This window comes from Opisthocomus hoazin, chromosome 15 (assembly GCF_030867145.1).
Source record: "Opisthocomus hoazin isolate bOpiHoa1 chromosome 15, bOpiHoa1.hap1, whole genome shotgun sequence".
NCBI classification, from domain to species: Eukaryota; Metazoa; Chordata; class Aves; order Opisthocomiformes; family Opisthocomidae; genus Opisthocomus; species Opisthocomus hoazin.
Window position 1 is genome coordinate 19,769,634 of NC_134428.1, and position 21,886 is coordinate 19,791,519.

Here is a 21,886-nt window from a genome sequence, read left to right on the forward strand (position 1 = left end):
ACAGAAAATGTCTTTACTAGAAGTCTTGTGCTTGTGTTACTGAGAATTGAATGTGGAATCAATTTTTACTTGGAAATCAAATGCTTCCTCTTCCGAGTGGCATCCCCCCACACCCACCTGGGAGCTGCTGGTTGCTCAGAGAAAAAAAATCCAGTTACAGGTAAATAACCTTAAGGTTTTGATCTTTTGAAGCCAGTCTTTTATTATAAGAAGGCAGATGAAAGCTGAGAGGTTCCCAGTGCGACGCTCATCCCATTTACCAGCACTGAATGCACTTGAAGCCTGATTGAGCTGGAACACTGGGCAAGAAAACGTTTAAGGACAGGCACGCAGTACTAAGTCATAATAATATCTGTACAGCAATGTGCTGTCAGAAGCTGAAGTGCAGAGCAAAACCACTCTCAAGCCCGAGACCAGGACCCTCCTTGGGCAAGACACAAACGCCCCAAGAAATCCTCGCTGCAGCCATTGCAAGTTACAGGCACAAAAGCTGTGCGGGAAGCTGTCCTGCAGCTTCCTCCCTCAGCACCTGGAGGAACCGCTGCCACCATCCCACACCCATCACCTCTGCCCAGTGCTGCCTGCACTCAGAGCTGGTCCTGCCTGCAACCTTGGCAAGGCAAGGAGAACCCACTCGCAGCCTCATGTGCAACCACAATGACTTCTATACAGAGAGCAAAGCGGTGAGGCTCCGAAAGGCTTGGGGATGAGGAGACCACACCCTCAACATGCAATGTAGATAAGCTATGCCAACCTACAGGCTGCTGAGGCTTCAGCTGAAAACAACTGCAAAGCACCAGGAACCACCTGAAGGTCTGGATTTCATACAGGCATCCTGCAGAGCCTCCAACCACAGCTATGGGATCAGGCTAAAATATCCTCCAAGCCCTGAATAGTTTTAGAAGCGCTTCTTACCCTCACCAGTAAATAAAATCTCAGCCTGGGCAGCTGCTCACAGAGATCAGTCCAAGCAAGGATGAGATTAATTTAACCACCCAACAGAGCTCTACAGAAGTCAGTAGAGAAGTTCACCACCGACTGCAGATGGGTTTAGGACCCTTTCTTCAGGGCATCCCAGAATAAAGCATTCCCCCCATGTAGGCAGCATCGCCATACAGCCATAAATCATGGAAACTCATCCTCGCACGCACATAACATTCCTCTTTGTTTGCTTTGAAGAGAAATCCAAATGGCTTCGAGCACATCTGCTACGGTGCTAACTACTCCTGATCATCTATTATTGAGTGTTCCACACATTTACAGTCAAAGCTATTGCTTCATGCAGGGAAAGGAGAATTTTTTAATTTAGGACTCGTTCTTCTCCTGGCTGCTGGTCTTACAGCTGTCCCAGAAATCAGCTTGTACAGGATGCTCCGGCAGCTGTGCTCCCAAGGGAGGGGCATTCAGCAGCGCAGCCACAACCTCCACGTTGCACAAGGACATTTACACACCTTGGTCTTTCTAAAACTGTCACCCTCTGTCCCCTGCAGCAGCACGATCCCACTTCATGAACTCCTGTAATTATATAAATCAAGGCTAAATTCTGCCCCGATAAATCATTGCCCAAAACTCCCATTGACTTTGCTACACTAAAATTTCTTCTTCCAGCCTCTGCAATGCGTGAAAGTTTGAAATTCACTCTCTGCTGAGCAGCCTCCTTGTCTTGTAGGTGTTTTGGGGATATACTGTTTGGTACTGGTGTGCCACATAGCCACTGCCCTCAAGGGCTAACCTGGTTATGAAAATGGACCTGGCTCATCGAGGTAGCTGCTGTGCCTGCACCTCAACCGCAGCAATGATTTTAAAACCAGTCCTATTCAGCCAGCTTGGGAGGCACCTCCCAGCCCAATTTCACTGCAAGCATCCAAGAGGTGGGGTGTGGACAACTTCACAGCTGCAGACTTCTCTGCTGCACTGGAGACGTCAAGGTGAAAACTCAGGTGAGCTCACTATAGGGGGAAAATGCAGATAGAGACAGGCTGGTGTTGGTCAGAAAGAAGCATCAGCAAACGCTTGCGCTTCTCGGTCGAGGTTGATCTAAGGCTCAACTACATCTTTGGCAAACTCCAGAAAAAAGATATGACCTCACTCTGGAAAAATGTTCTTTTTTCTAGTGAGCGACAGAAACTTCCTGGCCCTGTGCAGGTCTCCAATGTAAAACAGATCTTTCTTCAATAGGAATTTAATTAAGCTAGGATGAGTCGCCATGAAATCAGCCTTTTCCATGTACCTTGCTATCATATTGCTTCTTAGTCTCTCTCTTCTCATTAGCAGAAGAAAGATGCACTGGCCTTTTGGTCCTGTGTCACTTCACAGGGAACACAAACACGCACAGTATAAAAAAACTGAGATACATAGGGAGATCCAGGATACCAAGAACTACCTTCATAAACCATCATAAACAGACAGGGATGGTTCCCCTATTCTTTCCCTAAATGTTTGTAAGCAAAAACATGGACAATCAGCCTGATACTTCTCTTCAGCTCCCTCCAATTGGTATAGATCCATTTATTGACTGTAAAAACCCAAGGTTACAGGAACACGCAGCCTGAGCAATACCAAACCACAGTATTTCAAGTTGGTTGACCTCAAGTAAGGAAAGCTCAAGGACAGGAGTGACTCACGCTAATTATAACTGGGGTGTTTCACACACTTACTGATCTTATAGCCTGTACTTACTGGGCGGACTGGCTCTCTCCAGGGGCACTGACAGCTCAGGGCATCTCCAGGGAGCATCCAGAGCACATCCCAAAACACAGGCAGCACGTTCAGCTGCCGCCAAGGGATTCCAGGAGCAGGAGGTGCTCAGATATTCTCACCCATGAGAAACTGTACACGTTCAGCAAATACAACTGACCTCAGACTGACCACAAACGAAACGTTTTTGATTTGACAAATGTAAATATTTCTGTTAAGGATGATACAAAATGAAACAACATTTCGGAGGTGTGCTTTTTTTGAGAGGGAAAAACCTAACCAAACATTTTGCACAAAGTGCTTAGACGGAGAAAAAAAAAAAAAGACCAAACCCCAACTATTTAAAATTTCATGGGCCAGCCTTCCCCCTTTCAAGTAAGACTCACTCCCGTGCCACTCTGCTTCCCCTGCAACGAGCATCGCTGCTGCTTTAATTTTCGCACGAGAGCTGCTGCTCTTTGGCTAATTATAGAAGCTTGGATCAGAGCTACGCTGAAGGCAGCTTGACAGAACCAGCTGTTAGAATTACAGCTGGATCCTAAACTAGCTGTGAACACTCAGCTTTAGCTCGCGGTGGTGCGACCCCCTCCCCGGAGCTGGCTGCCAGAACCTTGCTTGGCAGACTGCTCCTCCTCCTCCTCCACCGCTCCAGCTCGGACCCACAGGTCCTCGCCGGGAATTTTTGGCTGCCTAAATGTTTTTCTGCTTTAGGGGAGCTGAAGACATCAGTGCATTTCTCTTTGCTAGATGTTTTTCTTCCTACAGCAGCTATCTGTAAGATCCATCACCACCCCATCACTCTGTCACTGCAACGTTCATGAATTTCCTGGAGAGCGTAACAGCAGTCGCTGGCCTCTCGCCATGGCCCAGACAGGTAGAAAAAAATACAAATGCACCAAAGGTATCTCTAAAAGAAAAGGCTTTTGCATTTGGAGCCTTTTCCTTTGCCTTCTGGTGGTGACTTTGTGCGGAGTCTCCTTAACAAGGCTAGGAAACGGTGCAGCACCTTCCTTGGCTTCCAGCGGAGCCTCAGGAGGCAAAGTTACTCCCTCGGAGGGGCTGCACGGAGTCCGAATCAGCACTTCCAAACGCGACTGGAAGGCATGGCAAGGCTGCTCCGGGTCCCGGTTGTCTGATGCCCACCCTGCTGAAACGTCAGTGCATCCTGGCACGGAACCGATGCCACGTGCAGGTCCCTGTCACAGTCCTGCTCCCCACGCAGGATCAAAAATGATCATAATAAAACAAGCACTCTGTGATCTCTCCTTGCATCCTCCTCCCTGGCTGAGTTTGTTAAACAGTTCTTTGATACTCCTTGTCTTTACTGCAGTGAGGTCTGTGTTTGAAGTTTAAATCATTTGTGTTGCAAAGCCGCTACAGGGAGCGAGGGCAGTGGGCCCCACCGCACGCAGCTCTCCAGGAGCACCCGTTTTCTCCACTGCCTTGCCTGGACCCATGGCTGATGCTGCAGCGGATGGTGTTAGCCTGGCTGGGGATTTTATCTGCTGCTGGTTTCTCCAGTGGATTTTTTCAATTGGATCCTATTCCTTCCAAGGCAATTTGGCTCAATATTTATCCACCCTGGAGACAGGCTGTTGCGTGAGATTTTACTCTGCTCTGGACAAGGCTGCAGAGAGCAGGAGAGGTGACCTGCACAGCATCACCCCCCGTCTGCTTCCCGCCAGAGCAGCGTCAGAGCATGCCAAGGAAGAAGCAGCAGCAGTCATCTTTTTTAAAGAAATGACTACATTTCCCTCAAACCTCCAAGAGGATGGGAAAGGTTTCTTGGAGCAAGACCTGACAGAGAGTTGTGTAATGTTAAATGCAGGATTATACTGGAAAGACACGAAAATGAGACTGAGCATCAGAAAACGGTGTCCTGTCTGCTTCAGCTGAACATGCTTTTCCACAGGGTTTCCTCCTTTCTCCAACTTTTTTCAGAGCCTTTCACCCTCACCATTAGACAAAAATTTGGGCGGGGGGTGGGTGGGGGGGCGGCGGGGAGAACCACAGCCCTTAGTCCCCTTTTTCCACACCCAAAACCTATGGCAAAGCACCAGCGCGTGGGTGCAGATGCCAGACCTCGCACCCACCCGCTGGGACATCGCACCCTGCCCTGCTCCCAGGGCTACAAGCACCGCACCCGGTGTGTGCCAGGCAGCCGCGCCAGCGAGGACCAAGCTGCGGGGGCTCAGACCCACCGAGCAGCCTCTAACCCAGGAGCACACGTGCTACGAAAAGGCACCGTGTCCATGGTAAGCGAGATGTCCAACAGCTCTTGGCCATGGCAGAGCCTGCCCAGGGGTGCGGGGAGGCAGCACCCAGCGACCAGCACCCGCCGAGCCTGGCTCCCGGCATGACTCGCGTCCCGGCTGGTGGCTGATGTCAGCGCCCGGAGAACAGAAGCCCTCTCTGTGGCTCCGGCAGCATGAGAAGGAGGATTCTGTGCCTGGCAAGGTTGCACGCTGGAGGGATGCTCGTGCTTTAACCCCCTCCTGACAACAGCACATCAGCCTCCAGTAACCTTGATACCGGGTTTAGAGGACCACAGGGTCTGCAATTTCCACCCAGATACTCACATACCCAGTCCTCTGCTAAATGCTCTTTCTTTATAACCTCTCTGGACCAGGGATGCTTTTTGGTGCATCTGTACAGCACGCAGAGCACTGGATGCAATCTGTGCCTAATGCTCTTACATACCCTTGAAATGCAAAAACGCTTCTATGCTCCCTTGAAATGCAAACAGTGATGAGCTTTGCATCCTTTTTGGAGAGGGCTAGAGCCCCTCTGCCACTCAGCCTGCCCTCCCACATCTCCCCCCTGCCACTTCCCCACTGCTCCAACAACCACGAGAGATGCACCGGCAGAGCTGCACAGCACCAAGCTCATGGCAGGCTGCAAAGCACAGCCAAGCAGCCAAATTCCCCGGTACGGTCCCTGCATGCGGCAGGCTGCAGCGCCAAATCATTTTATACTTGGGACACTGAGACAGGGCAGAGGTCCACACCAGAGAGGTGCAGCATCGCTGCGCCCTGGGCTCCTCGTTCAGACATAAATTCAGCTGTTTTCTGAGGTCAGTCCTCCTTTCCAGCTCCCCCAGGGTGCAAGCACAACCTGCAAGAGGATATCAGTGCCAAGCAGAGGAACTGCTTGAGGTTTCAGCTGGGGAGAGTGAAAATGCAGCCAGACTTTGGGACCAAGCAGCCAAGACCTTACAGACAAGGGCAAGACCGAGCACAGAGATTTGCAACACAATTTTGTTGAAATCCAGTAAGGGTTGAACCTGGTGCTTTGGTTCAGCCAAATACCGGAACTGGCTGCTGGGAATTTACCGGAAACAGTGATTTAACAGAAGGCACCAGTGGTGCAATCCTAGGGTGCACACCAAGCACCAGCACACACTGCAGGGAACTGGTGTCACGACTTCCTACCACAAAACTTCTCCTCTTTCACATCCAAATTTCTGCTTCACAGAAGTCTACATGAATTTTCAACAAAACACCGGGCTACTTTGATTTTTGCTGATTTTTAGCTGCGCTACTATTAATTCCATCCTTAGGTCTATCAGGGATCTGCTTATAGGGATGGGAGAGAGGAGCTAAGGCAGCGGTACCAAAAAGCACCTCACAGCAAGGGATGCTCCACAGATCTCATGCCAGCCGCATCTTCCTGACACGCGCTGCAGCCCTGCATCACGAAAACAAGCACTTCCCATCAAACAGGGAGAGCAGCAGAAAATGCCAGAGCTTCTCTCAAAGCCCAGCTCTAATACTTCAGTCTTCCAAGCATCAGAAGAGAATTTAATCCATTTTACAACTAGCATCAGATAACAGTGACATTAAAAAGCAGTCGGAGCAAAGCAGCAACTCCTCTTTGAGGCTAATAAGTAGAAATAAATTAACTGATTTCTTTATATTGAAAAATCCTCTCTATGGACTAAGATCAAGGCCTGCTAAAGCTTTTGACAGCTCTGCCCATCAGCCACGTGAGCATTGAGGTTAAATAGCGATTCACACTCACAGAAACTCCCAAAAAACTCAGATCTTTGGATTGAGATTCCATAATCAGAATCATTCTGTTTTCAGAAGTTCGACTCAAAAATGTCAGAAGACCCAGTTATAATTAGGCTTTTTCTAAATTTCTATATATAGTGTAAATCAAGAGGCAACTCACTGGCGATATGGGAAACTTGCCAGCAAAAAAACAGAATGAGGGGAAAATAAGCTCTTTATTTGTATGGTACTATTCACTTTACAGACACACAATGCAGGCTGGGTTTTAAAGGCGACTTATAATTTTGCAGCATTACATGGCTCTAAAACATTTATTCTGGTATTCAAAGTCTAATGTAACTTAGTGTTTATACAGCAACATCTCAAATCTCACTGCTGTCACCAGAAAGGTCTCCACAGCCATCACGAGGTTTTGGGGAAGATGCATCAATACAAACCATAGCAAATATTTCTCCACTGCTCAAAAGAGCAAACAGGTAGTGGAGATTATAAACCCATTTTTCTTAACAAAGTGCTTATAGCCCAATCACAAACTGCTATGGCAAAGCCAGTCACATTAGTCAGCAGATCTGCTCCGGGGCTGAACATCTGCGGGAGCTGCCCCGGGTTTGTGCCGCAGCCCCGCGAACAAAGGGCAGGCAGAGCGACGGCAGCTCCGCTCAGCCCCGCGTTGACACCAAAGGCTATTTTTATCACAAGGAGATGTTGTAAGCGCGTAGGGGACTGGGGGAAGGGAGAGGAGGTGGAAGAGGGAAAAAAAAATGCTAAATTATTTATATACCTTGTCAGGTCATGTAAGAGAGGCGGCGCATTGCCTTGCACTGTGGCCAGGTACGCCCGCCCTCGCACCAGCAGCCACGCCAGCGTTCAGGCACAGCGTGGAAATGACGGTAGATTATTTCAGACCCATACCAAACCCAAACCAGCCAAACACCCCCCAACCCCGAAAGGCAGCGGGATGCTCCTGTGCACACCGGTGCACCCCGTGAGGCTCTGCTGTCAAGGGCCGAGCTGGGCGGGCGACCTTGTTCTGCACCACCACGCTCTCCTACGGCGCAAACCGGAGTCTGGTCAAAGCCTGGTGAGTTATTGCTGAAAACCCTAGAAATGGCTGCTTTTATCGCATGGTTTCTCTTATTGTTCTTGTGAGCTTGGTTTCCCTAAGGAACCATTGTTCATCCATCTCCCCCTCTGGCTTCACAGCATCTTGGACAACTTCAGTCAGATTTAGCTCCCCATAATTGCTAAACACTCCACTCCTCCTTGCTTATCAAGCAATTGGATAACATACATACTTAAAAAATTGGCCTCGCATCCCCGCTTTTTGCAGAAGCACCGTTGTAGTGGGGCACTGCCTCTTTTTCTCCGAGGGGCCGGCATCTGCCTGCTCTGGCCTTACGCTCCACTATACCGGCATCCTGCTCTGCGTTTGTACAGTGCTTAGCACAGCATCACCTTGACCACCTGCAGATCTTCACCTGGGAAAAGCCAGGAGAACTTCCCTGGCATTGGTGGAAATGTACACTGTAACATCAGCCAAAGATGTGGGTTGCATTTGGGGAAAAAATGGCAATGAAATAATCTTCATGCTGGTCTGTACAAGAGAAGCTGAGACGGCAGCTGGCTACCATCCTGACCACACACATTAGCTGGCTCAGATCACCCCCAGTGCTAAAAGCAGCTCTTGATTTAGCTGATAACGCCTTTGTAAGAATAGAGTTTCGATTCGACTATTTTACTTAACCGGTTTGTCTCGTCAGCCGCTAAAGGATGCTACAAGGAGGCACCTATGGCACTTCTCCCCGCTTGCAAGGAGATGGCTTCACACAACAGCTTCGTGTGATCTGTACTGAGCTGTCCCCACAGCACCGTTTCAACAGACGTCGCCAGGGCTTGCATGAGGAACGGCATCTCACTGCCCATGGCATGATGATCTGACCACAGAGCAGGTCCAATAGGGGGGAGCAGTCTCCCGCGTCAAGGGTTTCAGACAGCACAAACCAGCACAAGTGTCGATGAAGCAGTGCAGATTCACACCAGCCAAGGCAGAAATAGGGCAGGGGAAAAAAAAAAACAAACACTCTTGCCTTTTTTGCATCTCAAATGGAAGCCCAACTCTGGGAACAATCTGCTGCCACGACCTTGATACCACTACAGGGCGCTGAACTGAGACTTTGCAGATGTCTCTCTTTAAGCCTTTTCACCAGCATCAGTTTCTGTTTTGCTTCAACTGCCCTTCCCTGCAAGGGAGCTGCAGCCAAGCCTGAGCAGGCTGTATTGCAGGGCAGTGATTTATGGGCACAGGCAAGTACATGTATATAAAAGGATGCTGGAGAAAATGCCTCTCCTTTGAGCAGCGTGCTCTCTTTCACTACTTTATCCCCACCAATTTGCAGCATAAAAATCCTGTTGACTGCACAGAAGATGCCATGTTCACCTGAGCCTGTGGGTCCCAGAAAGAAACCCCCCCCCCTCGCAGGGTCAGGGGATGCAGTCCCACACCAGACACACAGCAGGCTCTGCCAGCCCCAAAGCACAGCATTCAACTGCCGAGTGCTCCACGGACTCTTCTAGGCTGCTCCAAAGAGCGGTAATACCAAATGTATCATGTGAAAGTCCTAGTTTTCCTAAGGCAGAGAGCCACCATCCCCAAGGAGATGTGCTTCCAGTCTTTCCCAAGACTGACCCTCCCACATTTCTGTAGGGCTGGGCTGGGCTCTCACCTCCTCTGGTCCCGGCTGATGAGCACATTCTACCCTCGGGACCACATCCCAGCAGAGCAGGCTGTAGCACAGACGAACTGAAGCATGTCCATGCCCATCTCCCCAGGACACAGCCTTCATCCCCTGCGAAGCCCTCTCTTCTCCCCAGCTCCCCTTCGCAGACCCCCAGGCTGTGCTCCGCTAACAACTGGCAGGAGGGAGTGCTACTGCCCAGACAAGAGGTGGGGGGTGTTTCTGAGAGACTAAAGACTATAACAGAAATAAGTCCACCTCTCAGAAACTTTCAACATAGCACAATTCAAAATTAAAACCATTAGACTGGACACTTCTTGTGTCAGCAATTTGACCTTCTAAAATTTTCTACGCACGTTTTTTCCTCACCCACAAATGAAAAGTGGGTGAATAATGAGTCTGTTAATCCTCTAATTGCATTTTGAAGTTGTGAATTCACTGAAGTTGTCCATTTCCTGCAAAAATTTCTGATGAAAAAGGACAAAAGGCACTTTGCAGGGAAATTCCTGATGACCTTCCCTTTGTTGCAGTTCTGAGCAGCTGTGACTCTGTGGTCTCCCATCTCCTTCCTTCCCTCTGCATGCTCTTTTTGCAAACAGCTCAGAAGACACCGCCTGTCCCCGGCCACTCATCATCCCACCAACCCCACGCAATCGAACCTCCTCTCCCCCATGCCATGTCCACCGCTGGGTTTTACTACAGGTGCTTGCAAAGCAAAGGGGACAGGGGTGGTTCACGTCTGGCTTCACACTCCCTTCTGCATGGGCATCTCCTTAAAGACCATGTGCATTAACACCTTAGCAAATGCCACCAGGAGCCCTCAAGCCGATGCTTTATTTCTTTGCTGTGGTTGCCTGGCAGACTCCCCCCCGGTCGCTATGGGCTGTCTGATGTGCAGTAAAACCCATGCCCTTTTAGGTTGCCTTTAAGCACTGGTTTGTTCTCTGGGTACTGCTCAGCCCCGTAATTCAGTAGCGTGCCCAGCGGGAGAGAGCAGCTTTGCTTCTGAGGTTGTGGAAAAAAATCAGACAGCAGAGCCGGTGCTGCTCTGAGACTCGTAGCTCCTCACTAGCTAGCTGAAATGGGGTAAGAGAGAGCAGAGGATGAGGTCTGTCAGTTAAAATAATTGGGTTTGAACTGCAACGCTGCTCACCGCTTTGTCTGATCAGGCCCAAAATAAACTGCATTACATCACTGCAGGTCAGACTGAACTAATAAGGGTATCTTTCTCACACTGAGGAGGAGCATATTTATGTCCCATGCATTTTCTCTAGTCCTTTGCAGACAGAGCTCCTTCCAACTGTGCAAGTGCAGGGGAAAATTAATTCAGACTGCTGCCCAAATTGTGCAAGAGCCACATGGAATGGAAAGTGCATATTAACACATTTTACTATTTCAGGGTATTCTTTCATGCCTCATTTTATTTTGCTATCATATTTGCAGACAAATACAAAATAACACATAAGCCAAGTAATCTTTAGGGTGTTGACAGAAAACAGTACAAGCAAACAGGCACCTTCAGACAAACCCTACCCTTTGTAACTGCCTGGGTAAACCTAGAGCTCACCATCCTCTCAGCTGAGTAATGACAATAAGATCTAGTCCATCCTATCAGTACAGGAATATAAACCAACAGAGGCTAAAGCCCTGATCATCTCTGACTTTGCTAATATGCCCAAAAGCTTGCCCGTATTTTCTAGCTTCCTCAGTTGCTCCAGTGGAAGCTCTCAGCCCACCGCAGGTTGCAGTAACACTGTATTATCTCACTCTGCAGTCCAACAGGCCATCCCACCCAGCTACATAGCTACCAATCAAACAATCAAGGCCTCCTCCAACTTCCACCCCAAAGGATCGGGTTTAAACCTTCAGCTGAATTCTTCCACCATTTTTATGGGACCTAAGACAATCTACATCAGCTGGGGAGCTCCAAGCTCCCATGACTACAGAATGAAAGCAGTGATGCTTGTTGGCATTTATTATCCTTCTCCCTTGCAAATAATCCATTCCCATCCTGAACACCTTTGGGAACCAAACGTCCCCCCATGAAAGACACACGCAACAGCATCTGCCACGAGCGAGGGAAAGCCGTTGCTCCCCAGTCCTGCTGCAAGGGAATCGTACCAGGATGCAGAGCTGGTAGCAGCACTTCTTGTCAGCTGTACCCTCCCGTGAATCTTCTCCTGTTCCTGACTGCTCCTCCACCATCTGATAAATTAACAGCAATAGGATTTACTGGCCGATTTATAGGAAGCACAAGAAGGCAGCATTAGCAGCAAAGCTGCAGAAAGCTGTACTTGATGAAGCTGTTCTTTGTGCCCAGTTTACCCCGTGCCTCACTGGAAAGCAGCTACACCCTGGTCTAAGAGCCTATATATAAATCATTGCTGAACTCAGGCAATGCTTTCAAGCACAGGGTGGCAATTGCTTTTGCACAGCCTGGCTTCTTTGCCCATTGCTGGAGATACCCATTAGCCCCCTCCGACTGCACCAGCCACGTCCATCATCCCATGGATAGGTGCTTTTGTGGTCCTAGCAGTGAAATTGAGCCATTTTTCCTGACAAGCATTAAGAGATTAAACGCCTGGTGTTAAGAGCTCTCCCACTTCATTTGCTAATGTTAAAGCAAAGACCCAAAGACGTGTTATCCCTGCCCACAACTCCTCCCAGGCTGGGCTTCAGCTTGTCCCAGAGCACCAATTCAAGTTCACAGGAGCAAATGACTCCCTTTTGCACTCTCATGGCCACCCACACATCCCTTTTTCTTGTCTGTGGCTTGAGATGCATTAGAGCAGCTGCACCTTGACCAGTTTACATATAGTGCTCCAGCCCTGCAAACACTGTTCCCTTTTGCTTCCTCCACGTCTCCCTCGGTTAAAATAAATCCATTTGATTAAGAGGAATCAAAAGCACCCAAATGACTTAACTTTCAGCAGGACTTCTGGGAAGCACTGCCGTTACTGCTGCCTATCAACAGCAGGTGGAAAATGTCCAAGGTTTTTAAAATTCATCAAAATATTTTTTTAAATTATCAGACGTTTCAATTGTCTTGAGACGCAGATCCAGACTTTGACAGCATTTACCACCATCCTCCATTTCTAGGAGAATTCAGCACCCGTGCTCCATTAAACTCAGTTAAAAGGGATAATTAGCTAGAGACTGACAGTAATTTAGCCAGTTCATTTATCAGAAGGGATAAAGCCAGCCTAAGACACATTAATGTGAGGGTCTTAAAACTGGTATTATTCTGTGCTGTTGTGCTACAAACATATCACTAGCAGAAGAGACGCAGACCACGGTGTTAATTGGGATTTCTGGGGTGTAAATAGTGTTTTGCTTCATAAATTCTGGCTAGGGCGAACAAATTATTTAGCTCTCATACATCAGCTGAATTAAGACCTCAAATGTATAAAAGGGTGAATCTAAGAATCGATAGTGGATCACCGAAGCATTTAATCACTGTTTTACTAATCTCCCTGCACTATCTGAACTCCAGCTGACTCCTCTCACTAAAATCAATGGTGCTAATACACTCATTAACAACAGCTCTTTCGGAGGAATGAAACCATCGGAGTTTGAAAAACTAACTGGGGGCAGAGGAGCCGAAAGCTGTGAACAGCCCATGGGCACATGCTCCAAGGCTTCCTGGGGGAGCAAGAAACTCTCTAAAAATTCTCTTGCAGGAATTTCCACTGCAATCTTCCACCGAGAGTAAGCGGCCGTGACTACACGTGTAACAGCACATCCCTGAGAGGGGACACCTGATGCAGGGACTGAACCCGCGGATCGGCAGCCACGGCTCCTCTCCGAGGTGAGGCTGGAAGAGCTGGCTTTGACGCTCAGCGCTGCCCACACCGGGGATTTCTGCATCTGCAAAGCGTCTTTGTTTCCCAGTTCTGGTTCTGCTACCTCGCATCGCTCTGTATCTCGTGCAGCAGACGTTTCCTATCAGTTTGGGGGCTACACAAGACCTTTTGGGGCAGCTGTTGCCTCTGCATCCCACATTGCCTCTTATTTATACTCTTCACCAGCAGCTGGAGAGTTTGCCGCATCCTCCTGCCAAGCTTCCCTGCGTGCCTATCGCAGCTCTGACCTGCACATCTGACACTGCAGTCCCGAGACTCATTTCTCCTAAGTCTGTCAGTTTGGCTGTGATAGCTTCTGCTTGGCATCTACAGGCTCCAGACAGTCTCTCCCCAAAGGATTCTCTGAAAGACATCGAATTTCTGACCGGGGTTTTGTCAGGCTGCCTGGAAAAGGATGTTGCTCAAAACTACTCAAAGATAGCATTTTCTTATTTTTTATGTAATTATTGAACAAATATCAGAATGCAAAATTTCCCCTGGGATTGGAAAATGGAATTAAATCTTCCAACAAACACAAGAAAATGGATACTGACGTCTCTATTAGCAACAAAATGTTTCATGCTTAGAAACTGGTAATGTAACACCCCTCCAGGGAACACGGAATGGTGAGAAAAAAAGGTCCAAGACAGCATTAGAAAGAACAAGAGATATACATACATTTAAGTGAGACACACACTGGACATGGGGTGGGCAGTAGGGCATCCCTGTGTCAGCCCCACCTCAGTGCGTTCACAGGCTGCCCAGGAGGTCATTACCGGAAAGCAAAGACCTAGATCCTCTGCGGCTCTCAGCCATGCTGAGCCCGGCATAATCAGGCACAGGAGGTCCACCCGACATAGGTGCATCCTCCAAGCCACTGGTGTGGCCACTAAGTGGTACTGACCCCTGCAAGCAGCGAGAAGGGCAGAGCCGGGACGCACAGCGTGACTGAGCTGCTTCTGCAAGCGCCAAGCTCCAGTCTGCCTTGGAGGGCTCATGGATAGCGTGGTTCAGACCAGCTTTGACGGGACTGGTTTACACCAGCTGGGAAAATTGGTGGTACAGCACCACATATGACACAATGATGAAACACCTTCATTGCACCTGAGCAATACAAGAATTGTCCCAACGCACAGGGGAACATCTTTGTTAGGGGCATGGTTTAGTGGTGGACTTGGTAATGTTGGGTTAGTGGTTGGACTCGATGACCTTAAGGGTCTTTTCCAACCTAAATGATTCTATGATGTCCAGCACGCTGCTTTCCTACAGGACACAGAATTTTCCGTGGACTCCCTTCTCAAGCTTACAACCCTGGGAAACAATCGACTCCCGGTGCAACAGCCCAAGAGCAGAAAACAGCGTCATCAACCAAGTCACATCATGCAGTCCAGAAGGAGGAGCACCATTTGGCATGGGGCAAAGTATGGGTGTGTAACCACACCTGAGGGCTGTTCTGATTCAGCAAAAGGGAAACATTGGCACTGGAAGTTTGGTGTGTCCCCCCAGCTTTGTTTTGTTGTAGCAACAACCTGGTCATCCTAAGGAAGAACCACCTGGCCAAAGCTCCCCTTTGACTTCTGTGATTCTGTGACTTTACTGTCCGGAAGAATCAACAGACGACATCCCAGTTGTACAGGACATTTGCACGGCTCCTATGCTGTATTATAATGATGGTACAATCCTCAAAGACAATATACAACCTAAAAGCACTCATACACAACCTACAAGATGCCCATCAGCCTGCCTTCCCTTCCCCTCCTCCTCCCAAGAGCACCGTTCATTTCAAATTGCTTACCCCGTTCTCTTCTATTCTGTACTTCACAGCTTTTGAACTTCAAAGAGAGGGGAGAAAACCCTATCGCTTCACCACGCAGTTAAATATTATGCAGCCGCGTTACTGAAGAACACCTACAAAACACACTGATAAACTCCCGTTTGAACTCTTCCTATAAGATTTATCAGAGAGCTCAGAACAGGCTGCCCTTCTTCCCACACAGCACTGAAGCACCTACTTCACCTTAACCAGGTACATGCTCCTCTTGGAGTTGAAAGGACTAATCATATGCTTAAAATTATGCATTTGCCTGAAGTACCTAGCTGAATCCAGGCTTTTATACCTAGAAGTTTCACAGTGTAAATTGAAAACATTATTCCTGGGTGAACATTATACACACGTTGGCAGTTATATTCCAGAATCATCTAACAAATCAAACTATTTATTGTCGATAGAACATGTCCAACTCCAGCAGACCACTTTGAAAATCTAAAATAAAAATGTGCACCATGTACTGGATGTGAATATGGATACCCCACACACACACTACGTGCATGCCTCACGTATACAAAATAGCAGAGCAGAAATGCTCTAAACGTAAACTGAGAATTATAAGATCAGATTTTAATTGTGGTTTTAATAACACCAAACTGCTGGAGCTACCTGTTTATTATTAGTCTTGAAAAGCAGCATGAAAATAATATTTTAACCTTTCAACTGTAATATGCCCTTTGCTAATAAAATTATCCCAGAGTCATCCAAGCACATAGCTGGTGTCAACTACTTAATATGCAGAATAAATTAAATGCTACTTACACATAGCAAAGAAATACCCAGCTAATTCCATGCACTTTCATGTCAGCCCTTACACTGGCGCAGCCACACAATGAACACAGTTGAGCTCTGTGTCTCCTTTTCAAATCCTGCCCTTCTGCAAGAAAATCACCTGATGCACTGCTCCACTAAACCACCCCTTTGCAAGGCCACCGGCACTCTGCCCATCATGCTGGGAGTGCTGAAATGAGCTCTGTCACAAGCGCTGGGTGTTTGCAATTGCAAAACACTGTGCATTTATTCTACTGCAAGGAGACCAGGTCCCACCGACGGCACTTGAAATATTGTGGTAAGACAGTAACAGAGATTTGGGAAGAGTGGGGGACCTGGCACACTTATCTACCATTGACCAAACCATGCTAATAATCCTACTTAATCTTTCCAAAGAAAGAGTCACCTTGATGAGACAAACACCCTTCTCTCCATTTCAAGCCACCTTCATGCCTCCCACTCTCAGAAATGCACTCACTGGTACTTTATCTGACTCACTTTTGGTGAACAGCCCATGGAAGTCAACAGAAAGACTCCTGATAACTGATTTATTTCCATCAGGCATTAAAATTCCCAATATTTCCAATCAAATACAGGGAATGCCAGGAGAAATCTTTTCCAAAACACCACACTTTGTCCTCCTATTTAGTCACGTACAAGCAAAAATCGATATAAAGACAATATAAACAGAGACAAAAAAAACCAGAAGGTGCTAGACATCAAAAAACTTATCTGTGTCTTTTGGTACCTGCAGAATAAGGCTCCTGCTTCTCGCTGTGAATGAACTCTTTTCGTTCGTATTTGGCTCTGATCCACTGCTCCCGCAGCAGTCTGGAAAAAAAAAATACAGAGAAAAGGAAACATGGTCCAAGATACATGAAAGAAGAATCCAGAATCATTAATTCCTCAATCAAAACACAAGTGTGACTTAACCGTCTTCCAAAAATTGTATTGTACAGTCTGGAGTCAAGGATTTCTTTTGTTTACTGTTGGACAACAATAAATCATTCCCTTGTACATCCAATTTTATCGGAAACTTATTCAATAAAATTTACAGATTCAGCAGAACAGCCCGTCCACACCCACCCAATCAGCCTCTCCAGGGAATTCTCTCGGTATATGAACGATTTAAAACGTAATTTCTTCACATAACATTCTGCAATAAATGGGATCGTAATTTCCTCATATAACATTCTTCAATAAATGGGATCGGTAAATTAAAAACCAACAAACTGCATACAAAAGAAAAACCTTTGACCTGAAGCTACTGACATAAAGGCAGAAACTGGGTCTGCCTTGTGCGATGCATGTACGTGATGGCCTTTCAGCAGTCAAAGCTGCAGAGATATTGTCTCCTCGTCATGCATGGACAGCTTTTCAAAGAAATTGTGATGTGCCATGTTAAAATTACACTTCTAATGATGAGGCTAAGCCCAGCCCAAGGACGGGCGACACTTGTGGCTCCGTGAACACGGAGTTTGCTGCAGGGTGTCACGCACCTCCCAAACTAAGAACAACAAGAATTCAAGTGAGAGGTGACCTCTTCAAAATGAAAGGGACACAGGACAGTCACATCCCAGGCCCAGCCGACCTCTTGGAAGGAACCGGGCCGTGAAAAATGGAAAAACCTCAAAAAGACCAGGAGAACATGGCTGGGTGCAGATGCAAGAGCTAAGCCCTGTGGAACACAGGGCCCAGACACCGGAGGGTGGTGAGAACCCACCTGGCAGAGCTCTTCCAAACTCTCAGCCTGTACTGCCAAGTCTAAGACAGGAATCAACGATGCAAGACAGGAAACATGCCTATCACAGAGCTCTTTACTTTTCATCTTGCAAATAATACAAACGATTTATACACGAAGACCCTAACTTCCAAAAAGGAAAACATACCCCAAAGATTATAAACACTTTTTTGTTCTTTTGTTTCAGCATGAGCGCTGGATCTAATGAAGCAGTTTAGATCTAGAATATGCTAGGAATTGCTTCGAACCATTTTTAACTGCATTTAGTTCTTAGTTGCCCTAGAAACTTAAATAGCCCAAGCAGGCGGAAATCACACGCAGAAATGAAGGCATGTGTCACCCCAGCTTCCCAGAGGACATTTCAAAGTGGCCAACACTAACGACAGTAAAAGGTCCCCCAGCATTGGGCATGCTCTGTAAAACCCATCACACTTCAACACAACAACTTCGCCAGTGAAAACTGTCGACATGCTTCATTAACTTTTCTTTTTTGCTGACTATGCAAATTTAATGCTATCTTTTCAGCAGACACATTCCACAAATGCTCAAAGAAGATAAGCGCACTAACATCGCTTATGAAAATTCATCTGCAGGTACAGCAAACACATTCATCAAATCTGTAAGACACCGTTCAATGAAAACTGTGGCTGTAATCGGTTTCCCGGCAGCAAAGAAGGAAACAATTACATATATTTTGTCCCACCCATTGTTTCAGCTCCTTGGTTGGGGCACCAGCCTTCTCCCACATGGCGCAGGGAGCACCATAGCTTCCCTGCACCCAAAACTCAACTGTTAGCTTCTGCTGTAACAGAAATAATGCACCAACACTGCCTTTCCCCCTTCTGTTCCTGTTTTCATGACTGATCTTTAGTTGTCACACACACATCTGCAAGTTTGACTATGAACTCTGAAGACGAACACCCATCTCCCTTCTGCTGTAACCCCGTGCTATGCTCTGGTTTGGGTACAACCCATCTTCAGTTCATCTCTGGAGGTTCAGATGGGTTTTGCAAAGTGTGCAAGGGGGCTCTTCTGGGTTGAGCAGGATGTTCTTTCTGGATCTGATATCCACAACACGGTAGCCTGCAAACGCAGAAGACTGATAACCCAAAAGGTAGCACTTCATTGCCTGTTTCTGTACTTCTGCTGCTTATCAACAAAACTATCAAAATTTAATCATAAAATCAACACAAATACTTAAATTTGTCAGCCTTCTTGCACTTCTTCCAGCCCGGTTGCTACAGACAGCTTGTTATCACTGTAGCCAAACTTGGACCTTTTCAACAAGACGATTAGGGATTTAACTAGAAGGAAGCAAATTCACACCACCTTCGGCTCCAACTGACTTCAGTGGATTCAGCAGGAGCTGCAGCTGTTTCGAGTCTCTGAAAGTCAGCCTTCCAGTACGAACGTTTAAATACAGTATAAATTAAGGTTCATGTCCAGCAGTGGGAAAATACTCTTGCTGTATAATGCAGATAGTACAACAGATACACTCTGCTGGTCTCCTGCCTTAGGGAACACCACTCTGCAGTGACTTATTTCCCGTGACGCTGTCAACAGCGGTGGTTCAGTATCTCCACAGCTTTTGTGCAAAAGAGCGCAAATTGGGCAGCTGTGAGGCACCTCGCCCAAAGGGGTATCCCAAGAAGCTGCAGAATGCTCTCAATAACCTCTCCCAGTATTTGGGCCAGAGCATGAGTGGCTCGATTGGCAACTCCAAAAGCAGACAGGGCTCCAGCCGTGCCACCTTCTCAGCTCACAGCAAGCACTTCCCAACAGCTCACATGTTCTTCCCCGTTCCTCATCATCACAAACCCCAGCTCTTTCAGCAATAATTTCCCAAAAACCAAGATAAACCAAGAGCAGCCCAAAGTTAGGACAACTCAGTGCAAGGCCAATAGCTGCAGCTTCTGCTGTAATGGTTACTTCTAGAAAGCAGAACAACTCTAGCAAAAGAAACTGAAACACAAACCCAACAAGGGCGGTGAGGAGTCCAGCATCTCCCGTCAGTGCAACAGAGAAGTTGCGCAGGGACTTGACCACGCTCACTCTCGTGGACTGGAGGCAATCCTGCCATTCAAAGCTGCTTTTGCATCTAGTGTAAAACCCTAGTTTCACTGGCATATCTTGGATGAATTGAAACAGGAACAGGAATTTGTCCTGGCATCTCTGGGATCTGAGAGCAATTGGAGGACAGGGCCCATCCAGAGGTCCCTCAGGCCACACATCCTCTTCACCATTTTCAGTGGACTCCAGGCCTGATCTCCATTTCATTTTAAGTATACCTTCAGGGGCCTTTTAAACATCTGTTGCTGTGTTTTAGTTGAAATGTATTTTCCTAAGGTGAATATGTAAATAACCCGGGGTGGACATCACAGGCCTAATACAGGACCCTCCACCCAAACCCCTCTTTGACAGCAGTCCTGTGAACAGAAAGGACTGCGGCAATAGCATTACGGTGTTTTATTGCCTTTCTGGTGAGGGGATAATAAACATTGTTTGTGTTTGTTAGAAAAATATAACTGCATCATTCCTAAACTGCGGAGATGCACAGCTTTTGGGATCAACTCCAAGAGGTTTAACAGCCCACCTAAAGTCTGGCAGGCTGCGGGTTACAGGGAATGCGTCATTTTTTTTGGCAATGAGAACAGAAAGGTCTTTGTAATTATCAATACAAAAACCTGGGAACAAAAGAAAAAAAAAAAAACCAACCAAAAACTAAAACCCTAAGGAAAAAACACATTTCCAACAGAATGAGGGAAAAATCGAGCCCCGGATGAAACAGGACTGGGCTGCACTGGGGAGGCAGCAGGTACAAAGGCTGACAAAGCACCGCCAACACCAAGAGCTCCAAATCTTATTTTAGGTGTTTGCCTGCCTGGCCACCCACGTGAAAACAAGCACTCTCTGTCAAAGGGCCAGCAAGGAAGATTTCAGAAGAAGCCAGTAGAGGAGCTTTATCTTGGTCCCACACACTCAAGGCCTTTTGCTCGCAGCAAAAAACACCACGGGAAAAGCTGTACAAGCAGTTTAATATCAAGCCGTGGTTGCGTGGCTTCATTGCGCTCCATGGAGGAGGGCTAGCCAGCCAATTTTATCGTCTCCAAGTCCCTCAGCTGGGCTGGCTCTCCTAGGGTACACTGTGGTACACACACCACAGACGCTGCAAGGCTGCTGTGGGTTTTTGGAGCCATACAACGGCCAAGAAGCCCCAGCCAGAGGTGAAAGTGGCCCAAAAGACATCAACCACCAAGCACCACCACCCTCTGATTGTATCCTTGTGAGCCACCATCAATGGCAAGAAAGACAAAGGAAATGAATGGCATCCAGGAACGTCATTTCCAAAACCCAAATTTGTAGCTTCTGGAATTTGTCAGAGGTTTTTCCTGCAAAAAACAATCTGTTTTCCACAGGCAGCTCTGGGGATGCAGCTATGCCAAGTTTCTGTGAAACAACTGTTTTAATGAAATTTTAAGTCCAAGTCCAAATTTTTGCTCAAGCTGCAAGGCGAGCCACTGCAGCATAGACTAAAAACCCATCTAGCTTCACACCCTGCCTCCACACTTTTCCTATCTGGTAAATCCTCGCTGCGGGGACTTGCTTTTAAATTGCTTTGTGGAGGCATGAGACAGCTGGGGGGCTTCTTCCAGGCGCTCTGTGCCTCACCCCGGCTCGCAGAGCCCTGGAAGCGATGTGCCATCCACCCCCACAAGACCAGTGGCCAACAGCAAGCTTCTGGAGGAAAGCAAAAAGACAGAGTTTTTGGCTATCAAAGCATAAAAAAATTTGTATTATGGATTTGAAGAAGCTAAAGCTGAATTTGAGTACGCAAAATCATAACACACTCAATTAAAATGCTAACTGGTTCCTTTTTTGTTTGGTTGCTTTACATGCATGGTCCAGTTCATCACAATGCTATTTTTCAGAATGGTTAAACACAGATTAAAAACATGTAGGAAACAGCCTGTGTCAGTGCTATCTCAATCTTCAAGCAATTTCCGTTGGAAATTAAAGGAATCTATATGAATTAACAGGCTTACAAGCCAACAACAAAGAGAAAACCAATGATAGGCGGAAAAGACCCCACGGCCGGTTGGGACCGAAGGAGAGGGCAGATCTTGGGCACTCGGCGGACGGCAGAGCGATGCTCAGACAGAGACTTCCCGAGGCCAAGTACCCAGTTTGAGCCACCACCGGAGGCTCCACCACTTGGGAACTGATGAGCAGCCACTGTGAGAGGCCATGCTACAGCACCT

General features: G+C 47.4%; 1 protein-coding gene across 1 annotated transcript in view; it reads right to left on the reverse strand.

The window, feature by feature from the left end:
- Positions 1-21,886, reverse strand: part of ADAP1 (ArfGAP with dual PH domains 1) — a 63,885-nt gene that overhangs the window by 22,444 nt on the left and 19,555 nt on the right. Inside the window, exon 4 of the mRNA XM_075436907.1 lies at positions 16,635-16,717. Within this exon, the coding sequence (XP_075293022.1) occupies positions 16,635-16,717 (83 nt within the window). The remainder of the gene's footprint in view (positions 1-16,634; positions 16,718-21,886) is intronic.